General features: G+C 41.3%; 1 protein-coding gene across 2 annotated transcripts in view; it reads left to right on the top strand.

Moving 5' to 3' along the window:
• The window catches only part of dennd1b (DENN/MADD domain containing 1B), a 106,587-nt gene extending 89,093 nt beyond the window's left edge, over positions 1-17,494 (top strand). For both annotated transcript variants that reach the window (XM_034146753.1, XM_034146752.1), the window contains 7 exons: positions 165-205; positions 1,495-1,530; positions 1,989-2,045; positions 3,300-3,389; positions 11,051-11,142; positions 11,532-11,754; positions 12,657-17,494. In XM_034146753.1, coding sequence (XP_034002644.1) covers positions 165-205; positions 1,495-1,530; positions 1,989-2,045; positions 3,300-3,389; positions 11,051-11,142; positions 11,532-11,754; positions 12,657-13,487 — 1,370 coding nt within the window. In that variant the 3' untranslated portion in view covers positions 13,488-17,494. The remainder of the gene's footprint in view (positions 1-164; positions 206-1,494; positions 1,531-1,988; positions 2,046-3,299; positions 3,390-11,050; positions 11,143-11,531; positions 11,755-12,656) is intronic.
• The last annotated feature ends 447 nt before the right edge of the window (positions 17,495-17,941 follow it).

Below are 17,941 nucleotides of genomic sequence, written 5' to 3'. Positions count from 1 at the left end.
ACACAGAAATACTTTTGTCAGAGATGTTTTAAGATGTTTAATATTGTAGTGTGTGTAGTTGTGAGACAGTGTGATATACACACTTTTGCTCTGCAATGTTAAAACAATGCTATAGTCTGTGAAATGATTCATTCATATTCTCATTGTTTTATACTCCCCTCCAGGTAATTCAAGGTCTTACCAGCAATGGATGCACACTGTGAAGGTAATCGCAGAATGTCCTGCACATCACACCAAAATGCTTTTATCTATGGCTGTTTTTATGTTTCTCTCATTTCAATCCCGAGGTAAATTTAATTGTAGGTGTGATTGACACAACTCAGTTTTTGAAGTCCTGGTGTTGCCTTTGGAATGAGGGGGGAGGGGGGGGGGGGGGCTGCCTGGATGTACAGATCCAGCTCGAGTGCAGTTTGGTGTGTGAAGCGGCGCGTGCAGCAGGACAGTGGAGACAGACAGGGGGGGAGACAGACAGGGAGACAGAAGTGATTTGACGTGACAAGACGTCCTCCGACATGACATGTTGATCTGGCAGCAAACACAGGCGTTACTCCGCTGAACCGACCCAAGAACATAGATCTCTCCCTCCTTCTTCATCTCCTGTCTCTTTCCTCCTCTCCTTTTCTTCCCCTATCTCTCTCTTTATCTTCCTCTCCCTCTTTTCATCTCTGTCACGGCCCCCCCCCCCCATCTCTCTCTCTCACTGACTATCTCTCCCTCACCCTCCCTCTCTCCCCACGCCGTCAGCTAAGGCTGAATTAGTTCTCTAGAGTGCTCTTCAAAGGTTTGTTAAAGTTCACATTTCCTGACTGACAGGGATCTATACGAGGGGCCTTCACCTCGGCCTCACTCCTCCTCTCCCTCTGCCGACTTCTGAAACGCTGTCTGCCATTTACTCTGTTTAGCCGTTTAGCCGACGCTTTGTGCTTACACTAAAGACCAAACAGACAAAAAGAGTGAGACGCCAAAGGAGAGATGCAGCAACTCTGTGTGAGAGAGAGAAAGAAAAGAAGACAGGCGCAGAAAGATATTGGGCGCCATAATGTCAGTCTGCACAACTGAAAGAAGAAATCAATCACACACATCCCCTCCTGAATGCTTTGAATCATGCTGTTATAATGGCTCAGCTATATGATCCTATGCTTGTTGTCACCATTTGTAATACTGCACTTTCATTACAATAATATTGTAACAGTTTTGGTTGTGTGTGATTTCAACAATTAGTCCTTTCTCTGAGTGATTTTGTACCGAGTGTACTGTACATCACAGTATGACAAATGCATGCAGAAATCACATCAAATAATCAAATGATTGTCAAAGCATTTCAACTTGCTCCGAGTAATTTATGTTGAAATTTGATAAGATAACGATGTGATTTCATGCTGTGTGCATAAATAAATGTTTAATCTAATAACATTTGAATGTGTGTATATGTGTGGAAACTCACCCAAAACGCCTCTCAAGTGACTGACTAATGCATTTCTGTGTCTATTACAGAGAGGAGGAGCACTCCTCAACACAGCTGTGACTAAAGTACGTTCTCATGCAAAACGTTGATTTCATGTTGTTTAAAGCACTGTTCATGTATATCTACGGCACCTTGAAACATCAAAGTCTTCCTCTGAAATAGTCCTGATAAACTTAAATGACGTTTCCCAGGTTGTTTTGTGAAAATTAATCGGTGTGCATGAATAAACGTCAAATTGACTTCTGTTTTGGAATTGACAGTGGAGGGAATGGGAGCATTGTTCCTGACTGGTGTGTGTTTGATGAGCTTGCCGTTACGTGATGTACAATAGGTGGTCAGGGTGCCCTTTCATGTTTTCGCCTCCTGTTAGTGTGCGAGGCTCTCTCATCCAGCCTTTTGTCTCCGTGTTTTTGCCACAGGGATCAAAGCATTTCTTGATGTTACATGAAACCAGAGCAGAATGTTAATGCAACATGTGTTGATTAGTAATCCGCCAATGTGTGTGTTGTTTTTCCCCTCCAAGGCCAAGAGTCATGCCAAGAGGGGCATCCGGGACTTTAAGGGCCGACTTAAAGCGAGGGTGAGCAGCACGGACCCTCACACCTCTCTGTCACACGTGCACACGCTCGCAGAAACATGCGTGTGCTACAGATACAGTAGACACACACCCCCCTCATAGAAACAGACAGGAAGGCTGCTTTACATGGAGTGTGTGATTTTGACGCTGGGTCCTTTAATGACTGTTGAAGCCTGCTTAGCGCTTTGTTCAGGGCTGTACATTTTTAACCAACGCCCCTCTGGCTATGGCCTGTCATGTCATCGGAGCCCCGGCCCCTCTTTCTCTTTTATTGTCTGCATATTTCATCAGTGAGCCTGTGATTTCCTCAAAGCTAATGTAACGAGGTGTATGTTTCCATAAGCCTGAAGAATTTGATAAGGCAATAGCAGTTTGATCTGTCAGTGGGAGACTGCAGAGAGGGCACTGATGATGAACACCAAGAGCACACACACACACACACACACACACACACAGTGGCAAATAGAGGTGTTGAAATCTATTAGATTTGAAGTTAAACAGATTTCCTGTGCGCTCATGAATTCATACCCAAATACACAAATGAATTAATTTGACTTTCACACTTTTAATCTGCAGTGCATTTATTCAGCTGACAGCCACAGATGTCGACACAAGGACATCAATGCACAAACATATTGAAGTTAAACTCATCACTGGTGGTTACCTTGAATATAATTGGTATAACCTTGTAGGGAATGTTTTAAAGGATACGGCTGGTGATATTAAATACATCTGCTATTAAAAAAAAAAGATACAATAAGCAACAATATGTTACTTCTTCTCTTAATTTTTCCAATTGCAGTAACATGTCCTTGGCTTTTAGACACAAACACATTTGTTCCTACTGAAGACAGAAATCTTTAAAGAAGGGTCATGGGAATATATACTTTGTTTGCTATATATAAGTCTCAACTATTTTATAAATCAGCAGGGCACAGTAGTTTTTATCAAATGTCACTCAAACACATGTAAATGGTGCATTTGTATGTGAACATGTTTAGCAGCAGATTTGGTGCATGACTGGCAATAACAGGACAGCGTGTGTAGAAAGCGTCTGATTCTATCATCGTTTACAAATGTCACTGAGAAATAAAAACAAACTGGACAAAGAGCATTATTGCTTTAGTTCAATATATCATTATATGTATCACATTCAATGAAAAAACACATTATTCTCCATGTAGCTCATATTTTAGTTAGTTTGGTTCACTTACCACTCCAGTCATATATGATTTACATTTACTGATGCTCTCTCAGGAAGAAGAAGAAGAGGGGGTGATGGTCTGTGCGGGGTCTCCCACCAGCACCAAGAGCCTGTCTCCAAGGAGACTGCAGAAGATGAGACGGGTATGACACACACACACACACACACACACACACACACACACACACACACACACACACACACAATGAGTTAACTACATGTACCCTGGCTGATCATACCAGAGCTCAGTTTTCACTTGACCGACATGGATGCAGTGTTCCACTTCTGTGCTCCTTCTTTCCACATTTCTTCCTCTCTTCCTCTCCCCATCACTTTAAAAAAAAAATCTTCATCCTTCTCTCTATTTTCCTCCTTCGACTTTCTTTCTCTTGTATCCACTCTTGGAAGTACAGTAGTTTGTCGGGGTGCCAAACGTAATGATAAGCATTTTTTTTTGCACTCATGTTGTACATTCAGTATTTTCCTCTGAACAGCACGGACAGTAGAAGCAGCTCATCTGCTGGTCAGCATTTCCTCTGAAGAATTTGCCTGTGCACCATAAGTGGATCGCACGTTTTTTTGTCTTTGTTGTGTGCAGAGCTGGCATACAACTTGCAAGCACATGCACGCTCACAAAATACACATTCATCAATAAATGTATCAAGAGAGAAAATGAGAAGGAGTGTGAATGTAGCAATGTCACATATAGCTCTTGAAGTAGGAAGCTTAGTTTAATGTAATTAAAAATGCACACTTCTGTACAGTGTTTAACACATACAGCCTGAGTTACTGGTTAGATATCCCACCATACTGTATATTTATATCTGTGACTCACAGCTGGAACTTTTCCACTGCTTATTGCTAAATAAGAAAATGCCAAGTGGACTTCCAATTCTGTCTAATAAACAAAACACAAAAAAACATGCCTGCATGCACACACTGACATTTTTTGGTCACAGTCATGTAAGAGTGTGATTAGGAGAGGTTTGTGCTGTCTCTAATTAGCGTTGTGTTTCCTGTGTGTGATGAGGCTGGAAAGTCTTAGCGCGGAGGAAGGTGTGACGGCCGGGGGAGAGGAGAGGAACGGCAATTAGGGATTTTTCTAAAGGCCTCCTCGGACACCCCCCCCCCCCCCCCCCCCCCCCTCCTCCAGCTAGTGCACATACAAAGACTGGCCAACACAACACACAAAGATTAACCGTTAACATGCAATTGATGTGCACACACACTCACAAACACGCACATATGCCGTATTCAGGATATACACACTCTCACACCCCTGTCCCCACCATTGAGGCCTGTTCATTGCCACAGTAACGGGTCCCTGGAGACCACTGGAGGGGGGACACGCAGGACAGCACTGGTTATGTGTGTGTTTGTGTTTGTATATAAATATATATATATATATATAGGTCTATACTTACAGTGTCGTCCATCAGTTTCTTTTCAGCTGCTATTCCCATTCTCCTCTTTTCACTTTGCCTTTTTGCATTATTTATACTTTATAACCCAGGTGTATTAGTATATTACGAGGACCCTTACACATTAAAGACCCAACCCCCTGAGGAGAGTGCACTCTGACATCCCAAGATTTATTTTAAGTCAACTGAAACTAAGACTGGAAATTGAGAAGCCAAGAGCCTTGATAATGTATGTCCTGTCAGTGTGCAGTGACCCCTGAAAGATTGAAACTCTTCAAAACAGTACATTTTACTGGAGATAGTTGGCTGCTTCAATGTGTTGTTGTTATTTCCACGTTAGTCATATTTGCTTGGTTGATTTCATTTGAATGCGCATTACTCAAAATGGAAGCTGAAAAACAACACCCAAAGTTTTTTTTATGTCCAGTTCAGGAATAATGTGTTTTTGTTCATAAAACACCTCTGCACAAATATTTGGCAGTAAATAAAGACTCTTTAAAGGTTCTTCATAGAATTTTTTCAAATGCAGGTACAATATGCCAGCCATTTATTTACTTTCACCTGACTGTTTAAAGCAAACTGTATTCACATTTTACTTAGTTCAAAAGAATGTTGGCGGAAAAATATAGCTATTGTTCTTACTCTCTCTTTTCCGTACGCCTCTTTCCCTTCAATCTATGTTGTCCCTCCTTTTTTTAGATTGCTTCCTATGAAATCTTGATGCTGTGCTCTGCCCACAACTGTCTTGACCGGGTGTTCATTGCACGAGAAATTGCTCTCAGTGGGACTAACCTGGTTAAATAAAGGTTAAGTCAAATGAAAAAAAAATAGAAAACCTACCATTATCCTCATACCTCCCCCGCCTTTCGTGCCCACACACACACACACACACACACACACACACACACACACACACACACACACACACACACACACACACACACACACACACACACACACACACACCCCTACCTACACATTGACGACAAGGATCATTCATCAAGGACATTCAGATTTAGCTCAGGAGTAAACTTTTGCTACTCACATATTTTTTTTGTATGTCCACCAGATTCTTAAATCAGTGAGAGTAGACAGATAATTCCAAACCCCTCTCAGAATAATGCAATATAATTCAGCAGTGACACACAAAAACATGGAAAAAATTACATCAAATTGAATTAGCACCTCTCAAATAAGTTCAACAAATACCGAACATTATAACATTCTTAAAGGCAGAACGGTAGATTCTGAAGGTGTGCCTCATTAACTGGCAACAGTGTGTATATTGAAGCTAGTGTGAGGCTTTTGCTTTTTGAACAAAGTGGTATGCATAATTTAAAGTAAACTCACATTACCATAAGATATATATGTATACTTTAGTCTTTAAGACTTAAAGCAACCTGTTGTGTCTTTACCTATAGAACATGAAGTCCAAAAACCAACTTGAGTCCTTTCCACACGTCCATACCTCTGACTAAGTGACCAACAAACATTGATTTACCTGCTAATATAAAATCAGAAACATGTTGTCATCTGGCGCTCCCAAAATGTGATGTGATTAAAGGCATTCCATCTTCCTGTATGAAAGAAAAAGCCTGATACATTTTTATCATTCATCTTCTTTTTCCTTTTTTTTTGCAAACCCCTCCATATCTGTCCTTGAAATGAAATGAATGATCTTGGAGAAGCTTCCTTTAATTAATCATAGCAAAAATAATCAGAGTTATGAAATTCACATTCTATTTGATCAGCCAACACATGTACCAAAGTAAAAGTGCTGCTGTCATTTTGCCTACATATTTCAGCCGTATCTGGCGATGTGGGTGATTCGCAGTGTTTGGTGAGCTTGTTGATTAAGAATGTAGGAGTAATCCTTCCGTTTGACAAAAACAAGACTGAATTGGACTGCTGACTCCTTGTCTGATACAACAAACACAGCCATTGTTCTGGCTCTTGTATGCTTTTGCGTGCGATTGCCTCCTCTGTTTTTTTTAGAACTGTATACCAGGTGTGTGTGTTTAATGTGGTATTGTGCTGTGAGAATCTGCAAAGAGAAAGTGTCTGAACCTCAGCTCTTTTGTACGTGTATTTGATTTTGGGTGCTGTATGTACACAGTCATGCATGCATTTAGCAGTTAGCCTCAGGTTGGAGACAGCCGAATGACAGCTGTTGAGAGAGTGGAGGTAGGGTCATAGAGATGGACAATGACAGCCCCAGGCTCTGGACTCTTCACCTGGTGGGGGGGGGGGGGGGACACAGGGAGCTGAGGAAGATGTAAAACAGAGGAACAAAGTCACACAGATACTTCAGTGTGTACCTGCTGCAGCGTGTGTGTCTGTGTGCTCTATCAGTGGGAGATAGCTCATGTGTTCACGGCCGGTGGACACATACGTGCACTGTACACATGACTTGTGAAGTGTCTGTGTTACACCGGGGGAAACATTTACATTTATGTGATTTTAGTATATTAGTAGTATAGTATAACATACTTGTTCTAGTATGTATTTGAAATACAATAACACTAAACTTGAGGTTTTGCGCAGTATTAGACATTAAGTATGCATTATGTTCACTACATGAAATAAAAAGTTATTATGTGGAAAAAATGCAAAATCTATATATTCCGGATATAATTATTCAATAAATTATTTCACAACCTACTTATGAACTGTAGATTATAAAACATGCAGTTTGTGTGTGATATCATTTATAATAATTATATTTTTTAAGGTAATCGCTAATGGTAAGTAGCTCAATATAATTATTGTAGGATTCAAATTGTAGATAGATATTGTATTATAAAAAGTTAGGATACATTACAAAGAACTTTAAGTACAGTGGCTCCGTCCATAGTGGTGTGTGTGTGTCTACATCATTATGTGTATGGTATGTAGTCTCCACTTCATTTAGTTTCTCCTCACTTCAGAGACACACTGCTCTCACGCTGAAACCAAAGTGCCATCTCCTGGCAGCTTCACAGTACTGCAGTGCCACATTCACAGAGACACCTGGCGATTTTACTCAATGACTTTAGTTTAGTGTCCAACAGAATGATCATAATGCACATTTTCCTTCTTTTATATGGCTCCTTTTTTAAGCGAAAGGGAAGTTGGCTTTCAGCAACAGCCAGTTGGACAGACGAGAAATGGATCTTGCCTCAAACGCTGTTTTTTCTTCAGTGAGCAGCTCTTAAACAGACTTGGCCGTACTTCTGCAAAGGCTCTGCCTCTCCCCAAGGTTTGTTTGCATTTTACCGGCGTCTCTTTACATTCACTGCCAAGCTGTGAGATCAGTGCCCGCTCAGAAATACCATATGAAATGTATAATGTTAGACTGGCTATTAAAGCCTGCTCGCATTTGGCCCTGTCACAGAGAGCCACGGTTGTTCTGCAAAACCGGTCATGCAGAGAAAGAAGAGAAGAGGAGAGGAAAGTTTGTTTCTCCAAATGCAGCTACTCAAATGGTGATGACTATTTTCCCCTCATAAACACAGAAATTAAATGTAATTTGTTGTATCAAATGTAAGGCCCCTTAGATATATTTCATATCTGGGTTTAAAGGGTTAGAGTAAAGGATAAGTAAGTCATGCTTACAATTCTACCCTCATTTGCCCACAATCCACCACTGTAAAGGTTTGTTTAGTGGATGTGATATACATTTGAAGCCCAAATTAAAGGTAATTCTTTCACCAGGAACTCGTATTAAAGTAAAAAAGATTACAAAATAATGTTCAGATTTAAGGAACATAAGAGGATATTCACCCTCTTGCACATGCTTGATTGAGATAGTTTGAGTGAAAAACCCTGATTGTTGAAATTATTTCATGACCCCCCCCCCCGCTGTACCTCCTCCTGACTCGCTCTCTGCGATCTGTTGGGTCTCACTTGTGGCGAGGTGCTGGAGACGAATGGAAGCGAGAGCCAGGAAGACAGAAACGTTGACATCTGTCACTGAAGCAAAGTGATGGAGGGAGACAGGAAGGCATGGGGGAGAAACATTTTTTTCATTTTCACCTTCGCTTTAACCGACTGCAAGAAGCTAATGAAGAAACAGTATGATAATCTGTTGTTCTGCTATTTCATGCTTGCCCCCGTCCTGCCAGGCCTGGGGAGGCAGAGCTGTTTTAACACAGGACCTGTTCGCACCGGTTTAGAATATCTCATCGTGAATATCTACATTTGAAGAGTCTTTCTATATTTTTGTTGTTCTTACATTGACACACAGTTCATCTAAATGTAGTTGTGATGCTGTTGATTTTGACAGCTTTTGAGGAGCAGCAATATCTTGTCCTCAAGTGACTAAATCTGACTTTGTTCCTTACATTACAAGTTAAATGGATGCAAAAGGTTGATAGATTTAAAGAAAAGTGTGATAAACCCACTCCTACTATCGTAAAATGCTTGGTTGTAAATAGTTTAATCTTAACTGCTGCACTTAAGGGTCACAGTGAAGAGAGGGAATGACAAATTGATAAAGCCGTGAAGTGAGGTACCATCCATTTACTGCTCCCTATGGAACTTCCTCTTGTAGACGGCACCAAAGCGGTAACTGAGATCAGAGGGCCAGGCTTCATGACCTGTGTCTGGTTGTGTTTGGGTTCACCTTGCTTTAATAAACACCTAGACACAGAGAGGCCCTGCTTCCCTAAACACAGCCCTCTAAACTGTCTAAATAACAGTACATACGTTGCATATTTGTTGTGTTTGTGTGTAACTGTTTGTGTCCAAACCCCCCCCCCCCTCCCCTAGTGTCTCACAGGTGCATCTCCGCTCTGTCGGCCCTCTTTGGCAGGCTGGCATATCGGCCTGGCCCCAGATTTACTGCCCTGACACAGGAATCCATTAAAGGCTGTTTAGGGATCCCAGGCCTGAGCCCCTCTGAAATGTCTTTCATTATAGCTCCAAGCTACCATGGAAGGCGAGCGGCTCGGCCAATCAGCAGTGCCACCACATGTGTTCGTGTTTAGCTCGATGGCTGAGAGGCTTAAGTGGCTACTGCACACATCTCCTCCGCTGACTTTTATGGAGAAAATGGCACTTTAACTCTTTGTGTTTCTTGTTGTAATAGGGTGCGTATGTGACCGAGTGTGTATATGTGGGTGTGTATGTCTTCCCTGGCCGAACACGGGCCCTAAATGAGGCCAGGCCAGCCACACGTTACATTCCGCCTGTCTGGCTGGCACTGCGGCGGCTAATCAAGACCGGCTTGGTTCACGGGTCCAATACTGCCCCGACCTTCCCCCTATCCCATCATTCTTAGGGGCTTTGAGGAGTCTTTCCTCACCTCTCAATACTTCCTTCATTCCTTTTGAATTCATTCCTTATCTCCTTATTCTGGTTTGGTGTTTTTTTTTCTTCTTTTTGACGCTCTTTAACTGTCCTCTTCCTGTTCTTCACCTTTGTGTCTCTGATTCACGTTTTACCAAAACCACAATGCAGCATCACACACACTAAAGTCTTCACTTCTTAAGCACACTCACACACTTTTAGGATTGTAAAGAGCATTTTTTGGGGGGCTTTGATAATGTGGCTACGTGAGTCTGCAGAGAAAAATGCAGAGAAGTCAGAGAGGTGGAGCTAAAACAAAACTTGCTTACTGTACCCCTCAAGTGCTTTTGGAACTGAAGGACAGTTTCATATATTCCCGTAAACATAGTCACAGGAGGTGTGCAGCAAAATGTGAGAAGGGATTTGGGCAAAATGCAAAGAGTGTAAATTGGAAAGTGAGAGATAGTGTTAACATAAGCGAACATGGGCATGCAGAGAGAGAGGAACATGTGCGTCAGAGTGGAAGGCATGTTAATAAGTGGCCTGGGGCAGATTTGGGCTCCCATGGGGAGAGTGCTGCCCTGCTCTGTAAAGCTCCTGTCTCTTCTTTAACCCGCCCATTAAATATGGTACACAGGTGGCTTATTAAACCCTGTGTGTCAGACAACTACAGTACACACTGATCCTTCAACACTCTGCAATAACTAATACAGTCACGTGCAACACTGTCGCAATGCAAATGATTAATGCGGTTACCCATGTTGCTTTTAGTTTGCATTTACAGTAATGCTGAGTTTAATAAAATGCTGCAGAGGATTTTAAAGATTTTATCCCTAGACCCAAATTTGACAAATTTAGTCTCAACTTTGAAGGTTTCAGGCTCATTATAAGCTGGTCTTTTGGGGACCAACAAGACACAGACCTGCATCTTTTCTCTATCGGGCTTCGTTCTCTGAAAAGCTGTAGCCTCAGCAGAAGTCCATATCCCGTTTAGACTTGGTGTTCATCAGGAGCCGTTTATCATTAAGCTGAGACGCCCCTGGGTCCGCTTACATTGTTTTATCTTGTTATGCTTCGTGTCTCAATGCATCCTCTTGCTGTGTTCTCATTAACAGCAAAACTTCAACAAGTATCACGTGAGCATGGGCATGGGCCCTCGAGATCTTGGCTACGGGCTCGAGGATGATGAGCTGGACAGTGCAAGCAAGTGAGTTCTCCTACTTTTACATTTTGGCACTGAAGCCGCTTTCATAATGTTTCAAGTTTGGGTGTCGGGTGTGTCAAGATATTGGAACTTTTGCTGGCTGACGGATTCGTTTTACTAAAGAAAAGCTGATAGCAGGATGAAAGCCACTTTTCCAAGCACAGTTCTTACTCATGGTGATACTGCCCCCAAGTGGATATATTTAGTAACAGAATAATGTCACTCATGCAGTGTAACTACTTCTATTCAAAGGAACTGGTTATCACAGTATTTTCCTCAGTGATAATTATACATACAATCTTATGAAGAATTCCACCATAGTTCTGCTGTGGATGCTCTCAAACATGGTTATGTTATGAATGAAAGTTGAATACCTCCTCTCTCTGTCTCAGGATTTCCTCAGAGGACAGCGGGGACGTCCCTTCATATATTGAGGATAGCGATGACTCCTACTCGCTGGAACTGGACATGGACTCGTCTCGCTCCGGACAGATGAACCTGCTGGAGGAGATCCTGGACTCTCTGAACACCACGACAATAGAGCAAGGCAAACTCAGCGCTGCCAAGAGCCTGGACTTCTTCAGGTCCATGGACGACTTGGACTACAAGACCCCGGTGAGGAAGAGAGACGGAGGGAGACAAAGTTATGAGAGGACATGTTATTATTGACCATTTAGGACTTAAAGAAAGAGGACAAAGAGGTCTAACAGAAAGAGTTCAAGTTGACACTTGAGGGTTGAGGACAAATGGATACACAGAGGCTGACATTTGCTTCATCAGTCTTAAAATATATTTGGTTTTTAATGGGTTATTTCAAATTAATTAAATTCACTTATATTTGGTTCACAGCTTTTCTTTATGTTATATCTATTCAGCATTTGAGTCCCAGTCCCAAAACTGGGGGTACTACAGCCACCATTTAAAAACATCTCAAAGTCTCTAATTCTTTTTAAAAAATATGTACATTTCAACCCCATACCTAAAGTTTCAAAGAAGGACCATCACAGACTTCTTTAATAACCCAACTAAAGAGTTCAATCTGACAGGTTTCTGTTTCAACTGACATAAGCTAAGTCAGTGATGAGGTTCAACCAGGCGATTGGTATGATGACGGACCGAGGGTTACACCTATCTGTCTGTGTCAGACAGTCGGCAGTACCAAAGCAGCAACAATCAGTAAACTATATGATAAGCAGATTGCCAGAAAAATGATCTATTATTCATCGTCATTTTAAATGCTAAAATGGCGGAAGATGCTCTATAGCCTCTCAAGTTTGGAGATATCTCCTGTCATATTAAATGGAATCTCTTTGTGTTTTGGACTACCAAAAACAATCACCTTTAACTTTGATAAAGCAGCATTGATTTGTTCTTTGACATTTAACAGACCAAAAAGAGTCTGAGATTAAAATGCTAAATGGTGATGTAAAGGAAATTGAGGACAGGTATTTTATAACTACCAAATATTTGCATGAAGTTATTGGTTTAATGTTATGTTTGTGTTTCTTCGGTTCCAGAGCAAGCCCACTCCTTCCAGTGAATGTCCTCCTGCAGATGAGAGTGACGGTGGGGGGGGTGGGGATCAGAGCGGCTGGAATATGGGCCAGGATGACAGTGCGGTCCACGGGAAACACCTCCCCCCCTCCCCCCGCCGCCAGCCCAACAAGAGCAGCCTGAAGGTGGCAAAGAAACTCCCCGTGCCCACCATCACAGCCACCTTCCCGCTCCAGGAGGCAGACAGCTCCAACCAACTCAACTCGGACCCCCACCCTCTACCTCCAGGGCGACAGCCTGGAGACCGCTACTCCTACTCGCCTTCCCTGTCCCACAGAGTTACACCCCCATCTCCCTCCCTCACACACACCTACAGTTCTCCAGCACCCGGTTCTCAGCCGAACTCTTCTCCTGTGCTGGCGGCCCGGGCTCGGACGGTCTCAGACCCCCAAGGCAACGCGGACCCTCTTCAGGGACAGAACCAGAGCGCCTCCACCAGCATCCTGAGGAGGAAGGTGCTGTCCAAGGAGACGGTGAGGTACTACCAGGAGAAGGCCCTCCAGAGGAAGGGCAGCAAGGGCCGGCAGGATGGCAGCCCGTCCAGGCACAGCCACGCTGCCATGCAGATCCCCTGGGAGAAAGAGGTCTCCAAGGAGGGGCTCCTGGGGTTCGGCATGTGCCTGGGTCAGGGGAGAAGCTCGGAGGGGGCTGTGGTGCAGGATCAGGGCCTCCTGGAGGAGATTGACTCCATGTGTTGCCTGGGCTCAGTGCTCCACAGCAGCCTGCAGCTGTCCCAGGTCCACTGCAACAACACCCCCCACCCGCTGCAGAGCAACAACACAGACGAGGCGTAGGGACCTCAAAGACCCTCTGTCTGTGAAACGCCATACGTTCTACTGAAATCTATCCACTGTAATACTTCCACAATACTAGCCACAGTCTCAGAGCTTTTTTATCTCAACACTCAGTTATCAGGAAACATTCTGAACAAATATGATGTCGTACAGACACAAACAGCCTCAGAGCAGAAATGATTTGCACACCTTCCCTTCTTTCAAGACATTTCTGTGTAAATAGAGCCTTGCTTTCTTGATATAAGTGGAAAAACCCTCCACTGTAGTAAGACTATTAGAACTTGTTTCAACCAATAAATGTGTACTTGTTTTTTAAATGGATTTTTTTACTTCAAACCAAAAAAACTATTTAAAAAAACAAGTTCTCTACTTCATTTGAAAAGAAAACAACTTAAAATGCATGTATTTGCAATGTAACAAGTTATGATAATCTCACTACAGTGTGACATTTTTCACTATCAATGCCATTTAGGTACTTTTCCTCTGAGTGAATTGGATACTCTGATAAAGCAAAAACAACTTGTTAGTTTACAAAGTTGTAATTTCTTCCAACTAGTGAATTATCTTAGAGAACCTCACCTCAAAAACACAAACTGAGGCCAAGGTACGGCGAGATTCTTTCACTTGTTTAAAGAAAATACACCTTATTCACTCACTAAGTAACACAAACATCTAAAACTAGATAAGAAGGACATTTCTCCAGTGTTGGGTCTACTGCTCATCAAAGTATATCTGTCTGTAATAATCGACATTTATATTCAAATTCCGGGGAAAAAGGCCCAACAATCCAGCCGGCAATGGAGGATTGTTCCAGCTTCACTTGAACGAAATAAGAAAACTCTCAGTACTTTGTGAGGATTATGAAGGGACGATATCTCCTCGTCACATTATTGTCTGTTTTATTTTGTGTTCCAAACATTTCACGTGATCAAGATACATTTGCACTTGTAGATTTAAGAATTGTACTCAGCCTTGACCACCTGGTACTAAAATCACTGAGCAAAAACGACAGTGAGACAGGATTTGAAACACAAAGTCCACTCTTCTTTTGGAGTTAATGAAACACTGTGTAATCTAACTGTTTTATATCACCAGGCCTTAAATGGACATGTGATTTGTTTTTGATACTCTGGTGTCTTAATCTATACAGGTACTTTGTAATCTTAGATCTTAAATGCAACATTACAGTAGCAGTACTAAAACAGAGTTGTATTTCTCTGGAATAATAGAATAGTTAATATATATATATATAATGTGCTTTAAGCTGCTGTTTTCAAATAGCATTCCAGATAATGAGATGGAGAAACCTCTCTGTGTTCCTCAGGACACATCTCTCTGAAGAGGAGGAAATGATCTCAAAAGTTTAAGAGGATGATCTGACAATACCAGTGTCAATGCTCCATGTCCTTTTCTTTCTTCACCATCATGTTCCTAAGTTTCTGCCTTGTAGTCCTTGCAGCACATCTGACTTGCACTGTCCACCTTAAAAATGGCGGCCATTTTTTTCCGAAGCTACTGTGGTTTGGAGTGGATGTCAGAAAGGTGTACTTTAAAGGATACAGCTGGTGATATATTTATGTGTTTATTTTTGGGAACAAATTACAATGCACCGTGTACTGATTTCCCATACCAAACCAGTACTAATAAGAAAAATAATAGGGACACAAATATGTAGTTTAAGTTCCACCTTACAGCTGGGAACTGTAGTTCTTAGAAAATGGTACTCAAACAGGAGTAAAAGATGCATTTGTTTGGGACAGGTAAACGTATAATTAGTATATATTTAGAAAAATGTCACCAGACATATCCCATAGTGTTCTCTGGGTCTGTCTCCCTTTCTGTGCTCGCAGGAGGAAATGCAATCTCTGCCCTCGGAGGTTAGAGTCACACACTGTAATGCAAAGCAGTGGTTGAAGATTGTACTGTAATGAAGCAATACGGTTCTCCTCAGAGAGAAGCTACATGGATGTAATGTGTACAGAGTCGAAAGTATTTCTGAAAGAGACTCTCCTGTGGAGAGGAACGCTGCGTCCAGAGACTGTGGGTTCCCATCATTCTCTGCGTCGCCACAAACCCGGAGGAAAGAAGAAAAGCTTTTTCATGTGCTTGTGTAGGGATTATTACATTTATGGTTCGTTGTTCTTCTGATTTATGCCAGACGCCAGTCGGTGTGGCAGTTTAATAGTAGCTATTTCTCTGCTTTTTTAGTGCTGCACTGCGTTAACGATTTGCTCATAAAGTCTTTGGCGTGCTTCTAAAAGCCCAAGAAACAGTCCTAGTAATTCCAAAAAGGAGGAGGAAAAAAAAAACAGACTCCAGTAAAATCTCTGCACTGGCCTTACTCATTGTAAACACTTTAAAAAAAAAAATACATATTTACTATGCAAATATTACAAATTATCAAAAGAAAAAGGTCAGTTGTCTTTAACAGACATTATAATGCACAATTCTACTTGAAAAATAATAACAATCAATCTAGTTTCCAGTAGGGGAAGCCTCATGTGTCCGTAAATAAATAAATATGAAAGTCTATTTAACTGTGTGTGAGCTGAGGGTGACAGAAAGTGTGTATGGTGTGCCTTATACAGTAAGAGTACCACCCAGTGTCATTAGAAAGAGGTACAGTATTATAGAAAGGTGTATGCAATGTTTTCAGACCACCTTTTATCAAAGTAAGGAACATTTAGATTGTTTTATTTATATGATAAACAGACCTGGTTTTGTCCTTAGAATCGGAGCTAAATGAACTTGGGTACTAGCGGTGTGTTTGTAGCTGTCTTTGTTTCCATCTGGGCTGCAGTCCAGTGTTTCTGCTGCGGTGGCTGGTGGGAATCTTCCCGCCTGTATTTAATAGAAGATCTTTGAATTACTTTGGGATATTTTTCTCTTTGTTAAATAGATTTTCTTTGAATGGTTCTTTTAAGTGATTATTTGTATCATTTGTGTTTATTTTATTCCTTTTTTTAAAACACTTGTTCTGAGCTTACTCTATTTAAAAAAACACATTACTCCGAGGAGTTGATTCTATATTGAGGAACATTTATTTTCAACTGAATAGATGTGTATTTTTGCTGGCTTGAGTTTATTTTACATGGATAATATATGATTGGTGTTGTACGTTGTAAAGAAAAAATGACACCTAATATTTGAATGTTTTATTTTTGGAAGAAAAAAATAGAGAATATTAACAAATGTCCCGTGTAGCCATTCATGTTGGAAAGCTTTTGACCCCTTCTAATCAGAATCAGCAGAGACTGGCGCTTGCTTGTAAACGGTACAATGCTCATTGTTGTTTCTGCATGTATGTACCTCTTTGTTGTTATTTGTTTTGACAGTCTATTCTGTTGGTATTAATTATTATTTCAGTATTTAGAGCTTCAATCAAATTGAGAATGATGGAAACAACGTTGGGTCTCGCGCTATACATTTATTTTGCCTTGCGATAGGTGTTGTGGACTTACAAGCCATCTGCCTTGCATTTTAAGTATGATAAAACATTTCTACTTCAAATCTAACCGTAGAGGTTTGTGGGAAGAAATACTAATTGTAATAAAAAAAAAAAAAAGGTCCGGTGATTTGCATTTCAATGTCTGCAGATGTGTTAATACTAAGGATAACTAACACTGCAAACAATTGTGTAATCAATAAATAAATAGTGGTCCTGAAATTACAAATTGGAGTGTGGTAGGCGGATGTGTAGCAGCGTTAACTGAGGTACTGATCGAGTGAAAACACTCAACCTCACAAAGATAAGAAAAAGAAAAAGTTGTCATCGTAGTGCCATATTACAGCAACCTTTTTTCAGTCTCTTTTTGGGTATTGTAATGATTATTAACTCTTCGATATGCCATTAACTGATTTTCTGATTCTGTGCACACTTGCATGTTCTCATTTCAGAGAAAACAACTGTCTTAAAAACTGAGGTCAATCTAATGTGCTATTGGTGAGTAACTTGGTACAACTGTATGCACTGTGAACTGAAAATAAATGATACTGTTTCATGCTTATACATCTCCGGATTTGTATTTATACTCTAAAGGGGACCTATCCTGCAAAATCCACTTGTTCATGCCTTCTATGCATCAACAGGTGTCCCCTCTGTGTAAAGAGATTCTGAAAGTTTCAGGACAAAAGATTCACTCACTTTTTGTCCTGATCCATTTATATAAAAACCTGTCTGAAAATGAGCTGATCAGATTTTGGCCACTTTATGATGTCATAATGTATTTTTGGTTTGTGTAACCATTAGCCAATCACCAACCAAGGTAACCCCCCCCCCCCACCTTATCACCTGAATCTCCTCCGAGAGCACCATTGTGTATTGTGTTCTTTTTAACCAAATATCTCTCAGACATGATCTGTTTGGTATTTGGTGCCAAACACTTCAGAGACATGTTGTGTATATATCTGAGTCCTATAATATATTGATGAAAAACATAATAGGGGACCTTTAA

This window comes from Trematomus bernacchii, unplaced genomic scaffold, assembly GCF_902827165.1.
Source record: "Trematomus bernacchii unplaced genomic scaffold, fTreBer1.1, whole genome shotgun sequence".
NCBI lineage: Eukaryota > Metazoa > Chordata > Actinopteri > Perciformes > Nototheniidae > Trematomus > Trematomus bernacchii.
This window is presented reverse-complemented; position numbering and strand designations above follow the sequence as displayed.